Source organism: Cervus elaphus, chromosome 5 (genome assembly GCF_910594005.1).
Source record: "Cervus elaphus chromosome 5, mCerEla1.1, whole genome shotgun sequence".
Classification (NCBI taxonomy): Eukaryota; Metazoa; Chordata; class Mammalia; order Artiodactyla; family Cervidae; genus Cervus; species Cervus elaphus.
This window is the reverse complement of record NC_057819.1, coordinates 4,539,306-4,560,106: the sequence shown is the minus strand read 5'-3', so window position 1 is coordinate 4,560,106 and position 20,801 is coordinate 4,539,306. Positions and strand designations below refer to the sequence as shown.

The 20,801-nt window shown below is 60.2% G+C and overlaps 1 protein-coding gene and 1 non-coding gene across 7 annotated transcripts in view; both read right to left on the bottom strand.

Annotated features, from left to right (window-relative positions):
* Window positions 1-55: 55 nt before the first annotated feature.
* The window catches only part of AP1B1 (adaptor related protein complex 1 subunit beta 1), a 45,025-nt gene continuing 24,279 nt past the window's right edge, over window positions 56-20,801 (bottom strand). For 3 of the 6 annotated variants that reach the window (XM_043901413.1, XM_043901414.1, XM_043901415.1), the window contains exons 8-23: window positions 18,686-18,806; window positions 18,237-18,332; window positions 17,168-17,283; window positions 16,728-16,893; window positions 12,079-12,177; window positions 11,415-11,674; window positions 10,685-10,886; window positions 9,964-9,984; window positions 9,296-9,439; window positions 5,337-5,482; window positions 3,378-3,507; window positions 3,005-3,089; window positions 2,373-2,459; window positions 2,122-2,276; window positions 1,597-1,605; window positions 56-909 (exon numbers count right to left, since the gene is read on the bottom strand). In XM_043901413.1, the coding sequence (XP_043757348.1) occupies window positions 835-909; window positions 1,597-1,605; window positions 2,122-2,276; window positions 2,373-2,459; window positions 3,005-3,089; window positions 3,378-3,507; window positions 5,337-5,482; window positions 9,296-9,439; window positions 9,964-9,984; window positions 10,685-10,886; window positions 11,415-11,674; window positions 12,079-12,177; window positions 16,728-16,893; window positions 17,168-17,283; window positions 18,237-18,332; window positions 18,686-18,806 (1,912 nt within the window). In that variant the 3' untranslated portion in view covers window positions 56-834. The remainder of the gene's footprint in view (window positions 910-1,596; window positions 1,606-2,121; window positions 2,277-2,372; window positions 2,460-3,004; window positions 3,090-3,377; window positions 3,508-5,336; window positions 5,483-9,295; window positions 9,440-9,963; window positions 9,985-10,684; window positions 10,887-11,414; window positions 11,675-12,078; window positions 12,178-16,727; window positions 16,894-17,167; window positions 17,284-18,236; window positions 18,333-18,685; window positions 18,807-20,801) is intronic. The other 3 variants (XM_043901416.1, XM_043901417.1, XM_043901418.1) reach the window with 3 other exon arrangements.
* On the bottom strand, window positions 4,813-4,909 carry LOC122695943. Its single transcript, XR_006341669.1, has one exon. It is a non-coding gene; the product is annotated as a small nucleolar RNA SNORD125 (small nucleolar RNA).

Genomic DNA, 20,801 nt, shown 5'->3' with positions numbered 1-20,801 from the left:
CTTGGAGGCGGTTTTTAATTCTGACACTCGGTGGAGGGGAAAGAAGTGTCCGTGATTGCCAAAAGCAGAATCTTTCTTTATTATTAAACAGCAGTAACAGGAAAACCTAATGCTCTGTGAGACACAACTGACCCTGGGAGGCCAGGAGGGGGCAGCTAAGGAGAACCCCAGAGAGGAAGCACCCCGCTCGCCCAGGCGCCCCACCCCTCAGCCCCGTTCACTCCAGGAGCCCCGGGCACACACAGGCAGTGACTGTCCTCGCGGGCAGGGTGTGGGAGGCACCTCTGCCAGGGGTCTGCCGGGCGCCCGGAGCTGCGAGGGGCTTGGGAGCTTCTGCCTGGTCTTCCCTGAGCAGCTCAGCGCCTGGGAGGGGGGCAGGCCCCGGGAGCCCCGGCCCTGACAGAGCAGCTCTCCTGGCACCCAGGGGACCCTCCACGCACACCAGGATGCCTGCCAGGGCCTGTCCTGGGAGGGGCAGTGGGCAGAGCCTCGCCACCGGCCGAGGCAGACAGGGCAGAGGACCCCGGGCTGGGAGCCTGAGGAGGGCGCGGCGGGCGCGCCCTCAGGTGCCGGGAAGAGCGGAGCAGCCCTGGCCTCCCCATGCAGCTCCTGCTGCCACTCTGGCTCCTCTGGTGCCCTCCTCACCTGACCCCAAGCGTCAGCACGATGGAAATAGGGGAGTCCTGGGCACAGGAGCGCCCTGAGGCCCCGAGCGGGCCCTGCAGTCAGGCCTGGGAAGCCGGGGGGTGCCAGGAGCCTCGCTGGCCCCTCGCAGGGGAGGTGCTGCCACCTCGCAGGGGGCCCCGAGGAGGCTGGGGTGGGTGCTGGACGGCCTCAGTTCTTCAGGATGGTCTCGTAGGCCTGGTACACGTGCTGGGACACCTCTGGCGCTCGGCACTTCAGGGACAGCTGTAGGGGGACAAGGGTGGGAGGCAGGGGCCCCTTATTCCCGGGGCTCCTCTCCAGGCCAGGGGGGTGGGGAGGAGCAGATGGCAGAGGGTGGGGCACACGTGGGGCCCGGCGGGGAGGCAGCAGCGGCTGGAGCAGCTGTGCAGTGCCGGCGAGGGGGCGGCCCCGCAGCCAGTCGGGCGGGGACTGAACAGACTGAAGCCCACAGACCTGCTGTCCTGGCCCCCGCAGCCGCCGCAGCGTGAGTCAGAGCCCGAGGTGGCCAGCCCCACCGCGGAGGCTGGGGGTCCCTGAGAACGTCTGGGGGCCAGGAGGGAGGCTGTGGGAGCACTGGGGGTGGGGGATCTTTCTGGTTTCCTGCACAGGGGGCAGCTGTGTCAGATCTGGCTCGGCTCTAACCACGAGGAGAGCTGGCAAGCGCAGTAGCAGAAACAGGCTCGCCGGCCCTCCTGCCGACACTGCTGCTCTGAGGGGGCCCCCGGTGTCCTCCAAGGGCTCCGCGCTCACTGCCTGTGGGGAGTGGCTGCTGAGCACAGGGCGTGGCAGGGGGCAGTCCGGCCCCCAGCCTGCAGCCTGCATGCGTCTGCCCGGTTTGGGGAGTGGGGGGGCGAGGCCAGGCCAGGGGGTGGGGTGGCCAGGCGTGCCTGGGAGGACGGGGGAAGAGGAAGAGAAAAGCAGCCCGCTAACCTCCAGGTCCTGCACCGCCGGACCGGCAGGGAAGGTGGACATGCAGCGACCGGACGCAGGGAGACAGAAATTACCACCACCAGCCGCGGCGCCCACGCCGCTGGGGGCCGGGGAGCAGCGTCGGGGGTCACGCCTGCCCGCTCGAGTGCAGGGAGAAGCAAGCCTGGGCTCTCGGGGGCCGAGCAGTGGTGCGCCTCTGGGAAGCCTCGTCCCTCTCGGGGAACGGGGAGCCCAGGGGCCAGGGCTCCCTGGACCCAGCGGAACCCCAGCCCGGGACCAGGTGGGCCTCACAGGACCCGATTCTAGTCCACTTCACTGTTCGGAGACCCAGTTTGGTGCCTTATCTGGGACACTTGATGGGACTGAGCTGAAGCTTTCTAAGGTCAGAATCCTGGTGCTTCTTCACACCAGGCTCAGCCGGGCTGGATGCCCCACCCCACCCCACGAGGGCCAACCCCAGCCCAGGCGGGCATGGGGGCAGGAAGGGAGAGGCCCCAGGGCTGCAGGTGGGAGCGGGCGCCTCACCATGAAGCTGGGGTTGCCGGGCTGGATGCGCAGCTCGGCCAGCACCCAGATGCCGTTGGTCAGCTTGAGAGACTGGTAGAGCATGTCCTGGCCCTCCACATTCCTCCTGGCCACGGTGAAGATGTTGCTGCTCTGCAGCCGGCTGCTCACGGCCTCTGGGGGTCACAAGGTCAGAAATGGGGGATCTGGCGCTCAAGGCTGGGGTCAGGGCACAGGACAGCATGGACAGGTGCAGGGCTCGGAAGTCCTACCCGCGTTGAGGGGGCAGTCTCTGATCTGGAACTGGGCCTCGTTCTCATTGGGAATGTCCTTCCACGTGGCCAGGAACATCTGCCGGTCTGCAGGGGCACAGGTCGGACCCCGCTCAGCACCCTCATCGGGAAGCAGGGACAGTTAGACCCTGCACCCGAGACCAGGGTGGCTCCGTCACAGCCCCTCCTGCTTCCCTCAGCAAACCCTGAGCTCATGTTCTGAGAGGGTCACCTGTGCTGCTCCCCAAAAACCCCGGGCTCCACACCTCCCCACGCCTGCCCACGTCCGGCCTCTGTCCCTGGCACCTAGCAGCCCACTCATTGGTCCCAGTGACGTCACAGGCTCCTGTGGTGACAGCTGAGAGGGGCCCACACCCTCTGGGCATGAGATGAGCCTTCCCGCAGGTTCTAGCTGGGGATCAGGGGTGGGCATCAGGTGTGACGCGTGGCCCAGGCCCCCTGCCTGGATGACTGTCTAGAGGCTGCAGGTCAGGCTGAGGGCAGAGCTGGCCAGACAAGACCCTCGGGGCCCCGGGAAGGTGTGACCCTCCCCCCAGGCTCTGCAGGGGAGCCAGTGACTCACGGACTCCATCCATCCGTTCTAGGGACCCCTGGGTGCCCTCAGGACTCACCCATCTTCCCGTCCTCCACAAAGAGGATGTGAAGCGGGTACAAGGTGCTGAAGTAGAAGACGTCTATGTTGTTCTTTACGGCCACCTGGGAACAAGGGGGCCCAGGTCGTCCCTGATGCCTGATGCCCATGGAGGCCCCAAGCAGCATCTGCTCCCTGTGAGCACAGCTGAGCAGGTCCCCGCTCACCGCTTCCCTGGAAGCCATGTCTGTCCCCTCACCGCCCGCAGCCTTCCCATCCCCACCAGTCTGTGTCCAAGAACAAGACTCCACAGACACAGCCCTGTGGCAGAGCCAGCCAGGCCCCGAGGGCTTCCCCGCCCTCCCCGGGGCATGTGGGAAGGACCGGGGTGCCTGGTCCCCCTGGGGACGCACCTGCAGATTGTTCAGCGGCTCTGTCTTCATGACCGAGCCCGCCGTGCTGAGAGGCAGGGAGATCTCCACAGTCTGGGTGGGGCTGAGCGGCGCGTGGACCTGGAGTGGGGCGGCGGGGGCCAGGCCAAAGCTGGGGAGAGAGAAGCCCCACAGGGATGGTGGGGAGCAGGCGCTGACACAGGGCAGGTGGGCTCCTGGGGCCCCGGAGCCTGGCAACAGCGGGGCAGAAGGCTCTCCAGCGAGCTGGCTTCACCCCAGGCCAGACCCAGGCCGGAGGGACAAGCTCCCAACCCCCACTCCCAGCCCTCAACGGCCCCACGGACAGGAAGAGAACCTGGGTTAGCCGAAGGCCACCTCTGCTCCCCTTTCTCCTCTGGGTGAGGCGCTGGGCAGGCCCAGGTCAGTGCATCCTGCCCTGCCCTCCAGGAGCCTCCTGTCATACCAGGGGCCTAAAAGCTTCTTCTAACCTGAAAACTCTGTGACTGCCCACGTCTCAGTGACCAACCTCCCACCTCCCCGGAGGGATGTGACCATCCCAGGGGAGACATTGGCTTTACTGTCTGGGCCAGAACTGGCGGATCACATGACAGCCACGGAGCTTCAGGAAAGCCCTGCCTCTTGGTAAAGTGGCATGTGGGCAAATCAGAGGGCACCCAGAACATGAGAGATGCCCGGCCACGGGCTCTGGGAAGGTAAGCCACCACGGTACCGACTGGGACCACGGACTCACTCCCTGTGCCCAGGCGGGGCATCTGAAGCCCTGTCCTCGTAAACACAGTGACAGGCACACAACCTCCCGTCTTCCAGGACACGGAGACTCAGGGAGGGGCGGGCCCAGACCTGGGTGAGCAGCACTGCTGAGACCCAGAGCTTAAGCTGCCTGACCTCAGCCTGTGCTCTGCCCATGGTGGTCTCAGACCCACCCAGGACGCAGCAGGAGATGACGTGGGGATGCCAAGGCCATCATGGTGTCTCAGCACTCCAGGCTCTCCCGGAGCTTGACCTCTGCCAACTGTGACTTTGGGTGAGGCATTCACCCTCTCTGAGCTCAGGTATCATTACCTACTTTGGTGGTTTAGTCACTAAGTCATGTCCGACTTTTGCAACCCCATGGACTGTAGCCTGCCAAGCTCCTCTGTCCATGGGATTCTCCAGGCAAGAATACTGGAGTGGGTTGCCATTTCCTTTTCTACTAAACTGGGCTTAATGGCATCAACCTCACTGGGCCATGAGGGGGCTCAAGAGAGACCAAGACTCCTAAAGTTCTCGACACGAGGCTTGGTACCCAGGGAGTTTTCCACACGCAGTTAAGTTCACTATGAGCGATAATCAGGAGCACTCCTGGGGGCCTGCAGGGTTCCCTGAGGGAAAGGAGCAGTGTCCACCTCCCCAGTCTGACAGACAGCCGGGAAACGCTGGCGCACAGGCTCTCTTGGAGGAAGCAGCCCCTTCAGTCAACTTCTTAGAGGCTCAGTTTGCTCATCACCAGAGCCGCTCAGGAAGAAGGATCATCAGGAGAGGCTGCCTGAGTTCCCCAGAGAGCCCTGGCCTAGCCGGCTGGGTCCAAGGAGACCTTGCCCACCAGACCCCCAGTGCAGGGGACCCTGGGGGCGAGGCGCTGGGAGCAGACGACGCTCCAGAGGCCCTGTCCACTCCCTGTCTGACTTCTTTGCGACAGGTCCTGAGAGGGGAGCCGCTCAGGTCTGGAGATCTTGTCAGTTAAACAACCCCCTGGGCGGTGGGGAGATAAAACTAAAGGGAGGTGCCTTACCGCCCCAACTCCCCGCCACTGACTTCAGACTTTGGTGCCCACAAAGAGAGGTCACAGTGAGGAAAAGCACTGCCTCAGAGAGAGCTGGCCCGAGCTGCAGTTGTGAGGAAGACCCTCCTCCACCAGAAAGCGGGGCTGGGCTGCAGGCCCCAGCACAGGCCCTCGGCAGGCCAGCCTCGGGGGCTCACCTGTTGCGGTTGAACTGGATTGCAAAGTCGGTCATGACCTGCAGGGCCTTGTTGGTCAGCTGCAGGTCCATGGAGATGGAGCCTGCCTGGCGGGTGAAAGTGCCCGAGATCTCCAACCCTTTGGCCTTCATGGCCGGGAGCCAGACCTGCAGGGAAGATGATGGGGAGGGGGCTGCCACATCCCCCACGCCACAGCCCACCTGAGGGTCCGTCCCCTGCCTCCTTCTCTCACACGTGAAGGGGCCTCTCAGATGGACCACACCTGCCTGGACTGCCAGGGGATGACCGTGTGGGCCTCGGGATGAGAGGGACACCGCACAGCCTGCCTGGGGCCCCCGCCGCGGGGTGGCTGCCTGCTGGAGCAGCGCGGCACGTGGAGGCGCTCGGCGTGCCCAGAGCCTGACCCGAGTCTCCGGAGGCCAGAGCAAGAACAGAGCAGGGCTGAGGAAGGTGGAGAGGCCAGCGGGCCCACCAGCCTCCAGAGGAGCCCAGGAGGGAAAGCCCACAGGCACCTGGGGCCTGGCCAGAGCCAGAGGACCCCGGGCCATCATAGCCCGTCCTCCTCGCAGGCAGCAGGGCTGGCCTTTAACTGCACCAACAGGCCTGAGCAGGGACAGGACCCAGGAGGACCTCTCGCCTGGCAGGCTCTCCCTGCCTGTTTGGCTGCCCTTGTCCGTGGCCGCTCAGCTCCAGAGCCACCTCCTCCAGGAAACCCATCCCCATGGTCCCTGTCCGGGCTCTGCGGCAATGACGTTCTTGCATATAAACCGTCTCCGCTGTGCCCGGACAGCGCTTCGAGGGGGAGGACTCTGCTGTTCTGTCTTGCATCCCTGGCTCGGAGCCTGGTGTGAGATTGGTATTCGGGGAACATTTGCTGAGTGAACGGCATGGACCAAAGCCCTGCCCAGGAGGGACACCCACGGATGCCATCCTGTGGACGCGCAGATGCCTCTCTGGCTGCCACTCTTACCAGGACGACTCAGCCCCGCCCGAGGCCAGCCTCTCCAGCGGCCCTCTGTCAGTGAACATGGCCACGGTCACCCAGCCCAGGTCCCATCAAGGCCCCCTCCTCCCCTGACACCACATCCTCCGCTCTCCCCTATCCATAGGCACCACCCGCGGCTAAGCCACCGTCAGAGTCCCCAGGTAAGAGGGCAGCCACCTGGGTAGCTGCCCAAGTCTTTTTTCTTTTTTTAATTAATTTATTTTTTAAATTGAAGGATAATTTTTACAGAATTTTGTTTTCTGTCAAACATCAACATGAATCAGTCATAGATGTATGTATGTCTGCCCAAGTCTTCTCTCCCCAATCTCCAGAGCAGCCAAAGCCATCTTCAGAAAGGCAAATCTCGTCACGGCACCCTGGAACCCCCTCAGTGGTGCGGTGCTTCCACTGCCCATGGCCTCCGTGGCCAGGTGCCCTCCCTGGGTCAGTGTGCAAGGCTCCTCGGGCCTCACACACACACACACACACACACACACACACTCTGTCTCTTCTGCTTGGACGGCACTCCCCACCCCCATCCTACTTGCTAACCTGCTCATCCTTTGCTCCCCTAGACAAATCCGCGGGCAGAACCTCGGGATTCTAGTTGTGAGCTGTGACTGGGAGCATAGCGAGCACTCAGGGTGCTCTCTGCGAGCACCCCAGGGTGACTGCTCTGCCCCACCCTGCCACCGGGCTTCCTTCCCAGGTTCTTCAGAACTGGCACTACCACCGTCCTGACTGTTGGGGTGGGATATCGTGTCTTCTGGTCACTGTTGGCTCATGGAGTCTAGAACTGTCAGCTCCTTCTGGCTACAATATTTGAGGAACTTCAACTTCTTGTACATATGATAGCCTCACCCTCCTTGACCAGGAGGGGCTGGGACTGCAGGCAGGACAAACAATTTGAGGTGGTCACAGTGCTGTGAGAAAAAGGTAACCTACACAGTCACTACTTCTGGAGGGAGAGCACACCCACATCCCTGGGACTAAAGTGGCAGGGGAAAGCCCTGCTCGTGTTGAAAAGGACTCCTCCTCCAGGCAGCCTGCCCTGATTACTCCTATCCTGCTGATCCCTTCACCTCTCCTTCCAGCTGATACACTCACCTGGTCCTCCACTAAGACAAAGCAGTGATAATACACATTAAAACAAATCCACACGCAGAGGGCAAGCTGATTCTGACAACTGTGGCACTGAAGTAGGTACACGGAGGTTCTCAAACACTTTAGGATCACCTAAGGGTCGCGGGCAGGGGCTTTGGTGCCGCAGACCTATATTCAGTTCCAGACTGTTGTCACTTATCAGCTACAGGACCTTAAAGTAATCAGATTTCTCAACCAGAAAACAGGAACACCAGCGCCGCATGGCTGCCAGGAGAACTCTGTGGGCTGCGGGCTGTGCCGTGCGCGTGCACCCCTGCACAGAAGTGGGAGGCCGCTGGTGCTAGGTTTGCTGCCAACTGGGGGCCCCTCAGGCCCAGATCCTGCAAAAAAGCGTGGCTGGTGGCTCTGGCCACCACCACGGTAGTTTGGCAGGCACACCCAGGAAGGCTGGGGCAGGGCAGGTACTGGCTGGCAGCTCCCCTCATCATAAGGGACATGTCCCTGGGCCTCTGAAGCCCTGCTGGGTCCTGCTTGGGGAGGGGACCTTGGAAGAGAGAGGGGCGCTGGCTGAGTGTTGCGAGGCTCAGGCCATGTCCGTCCCCTCTCACAGCTTCCTTGAGGCCAAGGGCCCAGCCCACACCATGCTGTCCCCAGCTCTCCTTCCCTCGCCCGCCCTCACCACTGCCAGCCGGAACCCTTCTCCCCGCCGCCCCCACATCCTGCCAGGCCTCCTTCCAGCCCTACAAAGCCTTCCTGTCCGGCCACCATCAGCAGTCCACAACTCCTCACTGGCTCCTGGCTTCTGCTCTAGCCCTTAAGTTTGGCCTCCACACAGTGGCCAAAGTGACTGCTCTTTAAGCTTGGTTTCTGCTTAAAGCCCACTGTGGCCAGGATGGCGAGCAAAACCTCAGAGCTGGGGCCGTGACCTTGCCAGCCCCTGCCTCCTCAGTGCTAGTCCAGCCAGGAGTCCGGGGTGGGGTGGGACCACCTGGGTGGCGCAGGGGGCATCTGGGGCACCTCCAGGCTGATAATGGGGACCGCTTTAGCTGACTGGGGTCAGGGATGCAGCCGTGGGAATGGCGGGCTTCGCCGTGAGCCACTGTACTGCAGACCCTGAGTATTTTCTATTTTTTGACCCTGAGTATTTTCTGCAGGGTTTCAGCACGCCTGGAAATTCCCAGGAACTTGATGGTGAAAATCAATGGAAGCCTGTTCTTTGTTTCGTCTGGAACTTTACCGGGAGTCAGTCACCACATCAGAAATGGAAAGCAGCTCCGGCCCATCACTCACGGCAGCTGAGCTGTGGTGCCACAGCCACTCTGCTCTGCTGCCAACCCCTGGCAACGCCATCCGATCTGTCGGGGCGGGCGTGCCCAAGCCTTCACCACACTGAAATCAAGCTTTCTGTTCTCTTCCTTTCAAGTCTCCTCATGCGATGACAGCATCTTACCATTTCGGAAATTTTACAAGTAGGTAGATCTCATTCATTAGAAAAGGAGGGGGCGCTATGAAGTGCCTGTCATCAATCTGGGGCACTGGGTCAAGCAGCACTGAGAACCACTGACCAGTCACTAGACGGGGCTTCTGCTGTTCTCTGGAAGGTAAGCACTCCCCCTCAGCTCCCCATTTTCGCCTTGCTAATTCTGACTTGATCCGCAGGACTGAGCTCCAGTGACACCTCCTCTGGGAAGCCCTCCCCAGGCCCCCACACCAGACTCAGCACCTCTTCCCGGTGCTCCTGCTGCTCTCCGCATCGCTTGATCAACTGCTGCTCCGGGCAACCCGGCTGGCCTGAGCCAGCCCCACCCAGCCGGCCACTGAGGGAGCCCACACGCCTGCCTCCCGCTTCCCACGGATCCACGGCACTTACTGCTTTGGGAGCCACATAGGATCCCGACAAGGTGCCCACACCACTGGTCAGGTCAAAGAGGTCACTCAGGCCACTGCCCATGGGTGCTCCTAGGTTGGCTGGTACTGCTGCTGCTGGGGGTGCCACAAAGTTGGGGGCCCCGATCTAGAGGAAAGGGAAAGGGGTCAGAGGCAGGCACGCCAGAGGAAGTACGGCCGCCTGGCCCTTTAGAAGACGGGGGCAGGGCTGCCTTCAGGTCAACTCTAAGTTGCAGAAACAAGACAGAGTGAGGTGGGTGGAGAGGAGAGGCCAAGCCCTCCCGTGCCCTACAAGCCCCAAGGGAAAGAGCTGGGCATGCTTGCAAACTGACAGGCCACGGATAAAAGGGGCACTCGACACAGTGCTGTGAGGGGGCAGTGCTCAGAGACTGGAGCACACCTCAGGATGTCAGACAGGGCTCGTGGGGGCCTCCGGATGACAAGGCAACTTCACTGGAGGGTAATGAGGGTGGGCTGAGGACCTAATGGATGCGGGCACCAGGCAGTCAACACAGAAGCTGCCAGGGTGCTGGACAGAGGCCAGGGTTAGCAGGGAAGGGCCAACGGCTCTGACACCCCCGCCCCGGGACGCCGGGCGGGTGATCAAGGAGCAGCAGGACGAAGGCTTGGTGGTACAGGGTTGAACCATACCCCTTCAGGCTCATCCCCCATCTCCCAGCAGAAGCAGGCAGGGTGAAGAGAACAGGCAGTCACATGCAGAGAGAAAGCCAGGAAAGAAGACACAGAGAGACAAGACAGGGAGGAAAGAGGCAGAAGATTAGTCACGGCTGTTCCACCCGACCCCACGGGGCCTGTGCAAGGCTGCAGCAGCCTAGGAGGGGCCCAGGTCTCTACAACGGGCAGCCCCCCACCCCGCACCCCCAGCCCCACTCGACCACCCTCGTCCTACTGACTGTTCCCTGTGCTGTGGCCTTGGGGACCTGGTTCTCCGGCTGCCTGAAGAATCCCGAGACAGCAGGCCATCCCGCTACTGCCTTCCCGGGGGAGGTGCTGTCCTGCCTTCTCTCAGGCCTGCTGGGCGGCTACCCCTGGTCGGCGCCGCATGTGAGGGAGTGGGCGCAGGGGTGGCTCCCCAGCCTTACAGAGCCAAGGTGCCTGCGGGCCAGACTCAGAGGGTAAGGGAGAACAGCCCCCAGGACTCTTGGGGTTCAGCAGCCCAGCAAGGGGCCAAATCCCGTGTCTGCCACTTAGCAGCTGTGTGCGCTAGGCAGGACATCACCTGACCTCTTTACGCCTCAGCTTCTCACCGATACAGGAGCTACATGATCCCTGGGTGGCGTCTGGCAGAGAAGGTGTTCCTGATCCCTCCCTGAAGACCACCCTTAACCACGTCCAGGGGCCTAGGACATACCAGGCTGTCGAGGCCGCCACCAAGCAGGTCCACGGCGCCCATCTGCACCGTGGAGGTGGCCAGGGGCGGGCCGCTGACCGGAGGCCCGAGGTCCAGGTTGAGGAGGTCGCCCAGCAGGTCGCCCTGCGTAGGGACAACGTCCAGCTGCTCTCCGGGGGGCGCTCCAGCAGGGGCTGTCTCCGGGCTCTCTGTGCTCTCGCTCCTGCTGGGACGTGGGGAGACGCTCAGCAGGGCGGGGAGCAGTGCCGTCTCTAGGAGGCCAGACCCCGTCTCTGGGATCCGCCCCCTCACTGTCCCGGAAGCCTGTCTACACCCCACATCCTCCCCTTCCCACGCCTGATCCATCTTGCTCCGGGCTGAGGGGAGTGCGGGCCGTCTGTATTCCCCAACTCAGTCCACTTTAAGGTCCCCAGAGGACAGGACAGCCAGGCCCGAAAGCCACGGGAGCCTCGGGAGAGGGACCTGAGCACACTGGGGCCCCGGAGGCGGGCAGAGTTGGGTCTGAGCCCAGCCTTATGGCCTGTGCTCTTCGCCAGGCTCTCAAGCGCTCCCTGCCTCTGGTCCCTCTCTTCAGGGAGGACGCCTCTCAGAGCTGTTGTCACCTAGCCCACACCTGGTGTGTAGGGCGCATTCACTAGGGCCGCTAGAATCCTAATTCTGCTCAGACTCAGGCCCGAGCACTGTGCTACTGAACCAGGGAGGCGGGCCGGCGACTGGCCCCCGGACTCACGAGGCGGTGCGGGGCGGCAGGCTCTTGTGCACGACGCCCCGGCCCCCCTCCACGAAGGCGCTGGGCGGCTTGTGGTAGACGGAGGCCAGCGTGCCGATGTAGCAGATGAGCTCGTCCAGCAGCGTGGGCTCGATGAGGTCCGTCTCCTCCGAGATGAGCGGCTTCTCGGCCAGCACCACCTCCTTGGCAGCCACGGGGTCTGTGGAGAGCAGGCGCCAGTAGATGTAGCCGCGGTCCCGCAGGTCCGGGTTGTCTGAGTCCTGGGAGGTGACGAGAAGGGCGTGAAACGCCAAGCACATGGGTGATGGGGAGGGGGAGCCCCACAACAGGGGGTCACAGGGTTGCTAACTTGACTGCCGGAGTGCTGGTAGGAGCCTGCCCCTTTAGGCGCAGAGCAGACGTAGCCCAGCCCCCTGGCTCCCCTCAGGCCAGCCTGCCCCTGCCTCTGCTCCCTGCCCCCTGCACGGCCTGCCCTCCCAGTTCTCAGGGACTTCCCTCTGCTCTGGGTTTACAGGCTGGCTCCGCATCGCCCCCACCCCCGCCCTCCCTATCTGTCTGACTGAGCTCCCTGAGCTGGGGATTAGGGGCGGGACTCCCGGTCTGGCTCCCTGGGTGGAGGGGTGGAGCCAGGGCCGGCCGGGCACCGCAGGGAGGCCGCACCCACCTGCGTGGCCAAGCTGAGGACCTGTTGCACCAGCTCCTGGGTCTCTGTCGGCTTCTTCAGAAAGAGCTTCACGATAGCCGTCAGCAGCTGCAGCTGCACCTGAGGACGGAGAGGAGGCAAGGGGGGAGGGTGAGCTCTGGACCTCAGAGACCGAAAGGGCGTTCAAAGGCCGAAAGCGGCTCTCCTGGGTCTGGGCTGGCCACGCAAACAGGCCAGGCCAGCAGCGGGGTGGCCGGGCCGAGTAGTCTGGACCTTGGCCCGAATGGTCAGGAGGAGCTGGCTGCGGAGCTGTGTGGCGCCCCAGGCCGGCTGGGGACTGCTGCCCAGCGCTAGGGCCCCAGAAACCCATCAGGGCTCTGGGCCCACAACCGTCAGGAGCTCAGCTCATGGGGGCAACACATGTGCCTGGTGGGCTTACCGGAGACCACCCACCAACAAGGAGCGAGTGCCAGGGATGCCGGGCAGACAGGGCAACTGGGCCTGCAGAGCCTTCCTCCCGAGGTGGAACGATGCCCGCCCGGCCCCCAGCAGCCCCACCTCCTGCCCGCCCTGTCTGCACTTGAGCATGCCTCCCATGTCCCCTCCCCACTTCTGCAGCTCCAGCCCCCCTTCACTGGCGCCGCCCTACAGTCCTGGCAACGGTTTCCAGCCACCTGGCCGCCCTGCAGACAGCCCCTGAGGGTGGGGTTCGAGTCTGCCCCTGCTGCATCCCTGTCTATCATTCACTCCAAAGCCTGGCGTGAAATAGGCACTTAAGAGAAACTTGCCAGGAAAAAAAAAACACTCGCTGACTAAAAACACACCTCTGAAAGAACAGTTCTCCGCACGCAGCCCTTCCGTAGCCCCATCTCATTTTGTCAGCCCTGGCACAGGAAGACAACCAGAGGCTCCCCAGATGGTGTCAGGGACGGGACTGCAGCAGAAGGGCGGTGGCGGGACTGGCAGCAGCTTCTGGGCCCGTCCGAAAGATGGCACTTATGAAAACAAGCAGCGGAGCTGCCTGGTGCACAGGGCGGGCTGATGCTGGGAGGCAGGAGCATCCAAAGTCCCTGCGCTCTGGGGACACAGAGGCCAATGGTGGAGGAGCAGGCTGGCTGTCTCCAAGAGGCGGCTGGGGACTGGCTTCCAGACCTGGCTCAAGTCCCTGGCCGGGTAGCCGGGAGAAGGCCGCTCACCCTCAGCTGGTGAGGGAGAGGCGCAGCCTACTTCAGGGGTTCTTGGGAGCCCTGAAGACACAAGCCATGGCGGCTGCGAGCCAGAGCTAGACAGCACTTCCTCTGAATGCTGATTTCATCACTTCCCAGCTGGTGACCCTGGACGAGTCATTTAACTGCTGAGTCTGCTTCCTCCTCTCTAAAACGGATGAAATGCCTCACAGGGTGGAGACAACAAATGGAAAGAACCGTGTCCTCTGCCCGAGGCACAACAGCGGTCATGGCTGCTGTCAACACCACCACAACCACCACACAGGGACTGTTCACCAAGTTCTCCCCAGCCCCGGGCTGCTGGCTGCTGGCACTCATTCACCCCTGTCCGTCTGCTGTGCTGCCTGGAACCAAGGCTGAGTCCCTGCCTAGCTTCCCCTCCCCCCAAAACACACACTGAGGCCCGAGTCAGCCTGCAGCTCAGGGCTTGTTGTTGTTCAGCTGCTAAGTCGTGTCTGACTCTCTGCGACCCCATGGACTGCAGCATACCAGGCTCCTCCATCCTTCACTATCTCCTGGAGTTTGCTCAAATTACTATCCATTGAGTCAGTGATGCTATCTACCCATCTCATCCTCTGTTGTCCCCTTCTTTTGCCCTCAATCTTTCCCAGCATCAGGGTCTTTTCCAATGAGTCGATTCTTTGCATCAGGTAGCCAAAGTACTGGGGCTTCAGCATCAGTCTTTCCAATGAATATTCAGGGCTGATTTCCTTTAGGATTTACTAGTTTGATCTCCTTGCTACCCAAGGGACTCTTCTCCAGCACCACAGTTCAAAAACATCAATTCCTTGGCATTCAGTCTTCTTGATGGTCCAACTCTCACATCGGTATGTGACTACTGGAAAAAACCATAGCTTTGACTATACGAACCTTTGTTGGCAAAGTAGTATCTCTGCTTTTTAATATGCTATCTAGGTTTGTCATAGCTTTTCTTCCAAGGAGCAAGTGTCTTTGAATTTCATGGCTACAGTCACCATCTGCAGTGATTTTGGAGCCCAAGAAAATAAAATCTGTCACTGTTTCCACTTTTCCCCCTTCTATTTGCCATGAAGTGATGGGACTGGATGCCATGATCTTAGTTTTTTGAATGCTGAGTTTCAAGGCAGCTTTTTCACTCTCCTTTTTCACCCTCATCAAGAGGCTCTTTAAAAAAAAAAAAAAAAAAAGAGGTTCTTTAGCTCCTCTTCACTTTCTGCCATTAGGGTGGTATTATCTGCATATCTGAGGTTGTTGGTTATTTCTCCTGGCAGTCTTGATTCCAGCTTGTGATTCATCTAGACTAGCCATTTCACATGATGTACTCTGCATAGAAGTTAAATAAGCAGGGTGGCAGTACACAGCCTTGTCATGCTCCTTTCCCAATTTTGAACCAGTCAGTTGTTCCACATCTAGTTCTACAGGTTTCTCAGGAGACAGCCAAGAGTCTGGTGTTCCCGTCTCTTTAAGAATTTTCCACAGTTTGCTGTGATCCACACAAAGGCTTTAGTGTAGTCAATGAAGTAGAATTAGATGTTTTTCTGGAAGTCCCTTGTTTTCTCCATGATCCAACAGATTTTGACAGTTTGATCTCTGCCCCTCCCCTGCCCACAGCTGGAGAAGCTTACAAGCCAGGACGAGGGGGCTCAAAAAGAATCTAAAGTAAGTTCCCAAATCGCAAAGCACTAAGTATTCTTATAAAAGTTCTTGCCTCCCACGAGGCACAGGAAGCGGGCAGTTTACACACACCGAGTCTGAGGACGCTCTGGGCTGGCCAGGAGACAAGGAGAGGGTCCCCCGCCCCTACGATGGGAGTGTAGACCAGAACCGCCTCTATGCCACGGCAGTCTGGACACAGCAACCTGGACCGGCAACATGCGGGCCCTCCTCCCAGCACCACGCTCCTAAGAACCCGTCCTCCAGCTGCGCCTGCAGACGCGCTTCCCACAGCTCGCTCCCAGCAGAGCTGTTTAAAAGAGCAGAAGGTTGGACACCTACATACCAGTCAGGGACCCTGCTTAAACAGGGTCCTTCTGCATAAAGCTAGGAAGCTGTAAAAAGCTCTCACAACGTCAGGGCTTTCAGACGTATTTTTAAGGGAAAAACACAACCTGCTGATCAGTTTGAATTTGCATGGTTTACTACAAGTAATATTTAAAAATAAGTGAGAAGGAAATATATAAACAGTTGGTCCTCATGATTCACACAGGACATACCTGCAAATCTGTCTGCTTGCTAACATTTACTCATGACCCAGAAACCCATGCTTATGGCACCTTCACAGTCATTCACAGACGTGCAGAGCAGTGAATGTGTGCTTTGCCTGACGTATAAGCTCCTGGCTGAGACCAAGTGAGGTGGTGCTCACTTCTCATGGTAAACGTGCCAGGTTGTTCACAGCTTGGGGCCTTTTGTTGGTGATTTTGCTGTTTACAAGGGGCCCACCCCACCCCATTGTAGAGCTGGAGAGCTCTCTGGGGCTCCTGAGGGCAGGAAGACTGAGATATGCCTTTGGAGAAAATACATGTGTCAGATGAGCTTTGCTCAGGCCTGAGTTACAGCTGCTGGCCACGAGTTCAATGCTAACGAATCAACGGAATGTATTAAGCAAGGTGTCTTTAAACAGAAACACACGTAATGACGTTTATCTTGACCAGCAGATAAACACGCGGTGACTGAAGGTGTGTAGAAACACGACTCTATTTCTCCTGGGAGCAAGGGTTTAGCGTACTAAATCAGAATTTGACTTTATGGAACGTTAAGTATCACAAGTGATGAAAATTGACTATTTTTTGTCTCTGTGGAGGAACTGGCTGGTGTGCTCCTAAACTCGCTCTCTCTGGAAGTAAGCCCACCCACCCTCCCCCCAGAAACCAACAAGTAACATGGTGCTTTCCGGGAGGAGAACTCAAGGCCAGGAGAGTGGCAGGAAACAGAATTTTCACTATATATCCTTTTGTGTCTTTTAGGTTTTGAACTAAGTCAATGTAGTACCTATCCAACCATAAATACAAAATTAAAACAAAATCAGGACTTCCCTGGTGCCAACGCAGGAGACACAGGTTTGATCCCTGCTCCAGGAAGATCCTGCAGGCTCCGGGCAACCAAGCCCACGCACGCAGCTACTGAGCTCGTGCGCCTGGAGCCCGAGCCCACAACGAGAGAAGCCAGCACAGCGGGAGCCCGCGCACCGCAGCTAGAGAGTAGCCCCCGACTACTGCACTAGAGTCCCGCATGCAGTCACGAAGATCCAGCAGAGGCAAAAATAAATTAAAAACAACAACGAAACCGGAAACATCTGCAGCCTTCAGAGTCCTCCACCACAGACTGTCCTCAGAGCCCCCTTAGGCACCACAGTGAGGGACGAAAGGGACCATGCCTGTCACCCGTTCACCTCTCACAGGAACGTCCCCACGGCGCCGGTGGTAGTGGAGGGGCAGGGCCCTGAGGCCCGCAGATGCGCCTCACCTGGGTGCTCTCGTCGTGGAAGCCCTCCAGGAAGCTCTCCAGCAGCTCGTCCGCATTGTCGATCCGCTCGGCGTACTCGCCCACGATCCAGATCATGGCGGCGCGCGCCTCGGGCTCGTCCAGGGAGTCTAGGTTCTCACACAGCGTGGCGATCACGCTCTCGTACCTGGAGACCAGGGCACGGCCTGCGTGTGAGCAGCGAGGGCACCCAGGCTGCCCGTGAGGGGACCAGAGACATGGGCAGCTACTCTACAAGAGCCCGAGAGGCTGGTGGGGAACAGGACATGAGCTTTATCCTTCCGTTTGTTTCCTGTTTAGGCCTGGGGAGCAGAGCAGCAGGGATATAAAGAAGAGCAAGCGCTCCCCGTGCTCCTCTTCCCTCCATCCCCGGCCCCCCAGAACTACAGCGTCCTCACGGGCAGGGAGCAGTGACCACGCACTTGTTGGGGTACTTGCGGAAGATGTCCTTGATGACCACGATGGCTTCCTGCACCACGTAGTTGACCTTGGTCTGGATGAGATCGAGCAGTGTGCTCACGCAGCGCTCGGCAGATTGCTGTGTGGGAAGAGGAGAGCGTGGGCCAGGCCTCGCGGCCACTTCCAGCACAACCTCTGCCCGCCCGCCTCGGTCAAGGGCCCAGTCACACCCTGCCCACGGCAGCAAGTAGGTAACAGGTGAGAGGATGCGTGCAGCATGGTGGCTGGGGGACGGCAGGGGCACTGGGAGGCAGAACGAGGCTGAGGGGAGGCCGACAGAACCTGAGAGCAGGGAGGGCTCTGGAGCTCTCCCAGGCCAAGCCCTGAGGTCAGGGCTTCACTTCTGCTTGTTCCACAGAACGGGCTCCAGTGGCCAAAAGCACTTAGGAAGCCTCTGCTGGGACCAGGCCTCCCCACACCCCCTAACTCCAACACACTCTGTCAGACTGTGGGAGCGACTCCTCACTGCCATCAGAGGTGTCAAAGGGGAAATGTCTTGAGAGGCAGGGCTCAAGGGACCCCCTGGCCTCCAGGGACCCATTTAAGGAGCGTCGGGTCAGTGGCCCAAGAACATTTCCAGAGGCAGAGAATATGAGGGATGAAGGGCCAGGACACAGGGGTCTGAGTGACCCTTGACAATTTGGAAAAAAGGACACACAGACAGTTGAATCGTGAAACTTGCTAAAACATTCAGCAGGCAGAGCCCCCTGCCCCAAAGTCCATGAAGTGAAAGCGAAGTCTACTGGGGCCACTATCAGCTTGGGCTGCCCCACCGCCTGCACTAAGGCTGCAGGAGATCCCATGATGATGACGGGCTGATTTCACCTGCAGCAACTCAGAGGCCCAAGGGAGATTACAGATGAGGAGGAGCCAAATCTGTAGCACGGGGGCCCGTGGGGCTCCAGCCGTGACCCTCAGACCCTGCTGGGTCGTGAGCAGCTGACAGATTCTGTTTGAATCAGGCTGGTCTCCTGCCTTCGGACTCCTTGCCCTTCCTCCTTTCTCCCACCCAGGACAGTCTCAGAGGCTCACCTCCACCTTGATGGCACAACGGCCGATGGCTCGCACAGCCTTCCGTACAAAGTCCACATCCACCTCGGTCGCGTACTCTTTCAGCTCCGCCAACACCTGTGGCCCAGAGGAGATGGAGTTGAGGGGATCTGGCAGGGCACCCTCCCACAGTCTGACCTCTGGGCTGGGGGTGAGCACAGACACAAGCCCAATGGGATTCTGCCTCCCATTCAAGGTGCGAGTCCTGAGGGAGGGAGGGAGCTCTTGGTGCCCTAGAGGAAACCAGGAAGGACGACTTGTCAGGGCTGGACAAGCCTTGTTTCGGGTGATCTAGCAAACGCATCCACTTTGATGGACGGACGATTAAGTGATAACAGAAAGAACAGGCTCCTTAATCACAAAAATACCCAATAACATTTGTGGAGAGCTTGCTTATGGAGCCCAGGGCCCGGACACCACCCTCTGCTGACCTGGGCAATGTTGGCCTGGGAGGCCAGGCGGATCATGATGTCTAGCTTCTCCAGCTTCACGTAGATGGGGTCGTTGTACTTCACAAAAAACACCTTCATCTCGTGCTTCAGGATTTCAGGCCTGGGGGTGGGCAAGGGTGCCCGAAGAGCAAAGGGCAGGTCAGGGGCCTCTCAACTGCTGGGGCATTTCTGGGGTCGGACGTGGAGCCTGATATCCGTGGAGGCAGTGACTCCCACGGCCGCAGGCTCCTGGGCAGGGGACCTGTGACCAGGGTTCTGACCAGCTCCTGCGTGTCCAACTACATCCCAGGAAAGGAAACAAGAAACACTTCATATTCAGGAGGTCACAGGCATCAGGGAACGGGCTTGGAAATCAGGCCTCAGTTTCAATTCTAACTGGTGACCTCAGGCCATCTTCTCACTCATGAGACGCGAAGCAATCTGTCAGAAACGTTACCATCGCAGGCCTGCGCTGCTAGTCCTAGAAAGGCCTGGCATCTGGGAACCTGGCTCTCGAGAGTGTGCCCACTGTTCCCGAGTAGGACACAGGGGGCTGACTGTGCCTCGACTGACAGGGGAGGGAGCTCAGGAGGCTGGCGCGAGGGCTCCTCCGACGCCACCTGGCTTTCTCCCTACGATCCAGCTGTACAGCCTAACCAGACCAGTGAACCTCAGCCATGGGGACGATACGCTGTCTCCTGTGAGTCCTTCTAGTGAATCTCTGGATGCGTGTGTGGGGGTCCTGGGGACCCCAACACGGACACCTACATGAGAGGCAGATACAAAGCACGTGGCATGATGCATGCCTGCCTCAGAGAAGGCACTCCCTGTCAGAAGTGTCCGTGCTCCTCCCTCAATCGGCACCTCCTGCCTCCTTTTCCCAGCTGCGGAAACCTGAGGGGGAGCGGCCTGCCCTGCGTCACACATCTAGTGCTAACTGGGGCGGGAGTGAGATGAGAGTCACCACCCCTACCTGGCTCCTACTCCCACGGCCTGTCCACAACAGAGAGGAGGAACAGAACAGTGATGAGGGGAGAAGACACAGCGGGAGGAAGGAGGGGCCCTGAGCCCCTAGTGCTGCTGAGCAGGCTTCGGTGGGGTGGGAGGACTCCTGGCGATGCAGGAGCCTCGGCCGTTCTGGGTGGGGGCGGTGGGGTCCCTCACTGGATGGCTGGAGAGGTGGTTTCCGCCATCAGGACTCAGCACTAGCGGCCCCACGCACGTGGGGCCCAGGCCTGGCGGGGCCTCAGCATCAGGCTCAGCCACTTGGGAGGCTGGCTGGTTAAATAAACCCCACACAGGGAGCCCCTCCTGCTGATCCGGCTGCACGGGCCATGACACCTCACTCGTCCCACACTGCAACTACGACTCCCGTCTCATCCTCTGCTTAGATACTCACACAGCTTTCCCGAATTTACCTCCCAAACCTCTACAAACGTCCCAACTCCCCTGACGCTTCTGGGACCCCAGGCACATGCTCAGAACCAGACCAAGGCTCCAAGGACAGGGAGCCTCTGCAGTCTTCCGAGAAAGAACGAGGACGAGAAGTGCTTGTCTGCCTCTGAATTAGCTGCTGATGGAGCTGTTTGACCAGAGAGGCTGGAAGCTGAACTGCAGAGTCTGCCCTGCCTCACTCCCAGCACGGAGCTGCCTGGCCCCTCCCGGGATGGTTCACGGCTTGTTTGCCCCACCCACCCCGGTGCCTTCCCTTAGGAGCAGTGGCTCCCTGCTGTGGTCATCCCTGCGGGGTAGACAGAAACGGGTGCTCTGCACTCTGAGTGGCCCTAGGGCTGATGCAGAGTCCATGTTGCCCTCCAGCCTCCAGAGCTTGGACTCCTTCCCCAGGAAGAAGGCCTGCGCACACACCACCTTACACCCTGCTTCAGAAGGGCCATGGGGGCTCGGACCAGCCACTGTCTGTGGTTAGGAAGCGCGTGCTAGCCTCTAGCTGCCCAGGCTGAGCCACGGCTTCTCAGCCTCTCACCGCTGGCATCCTGGGGGTGTGGGTGGGGGGTCGCTCCTGTGCACCACAGGCTGTGGATCAGCCTCCCCACTCCCACCCCCAGATGCCAGCAGCAGCAGCCCCCATGACGATAACCAAGAGTGTCTCCAGATG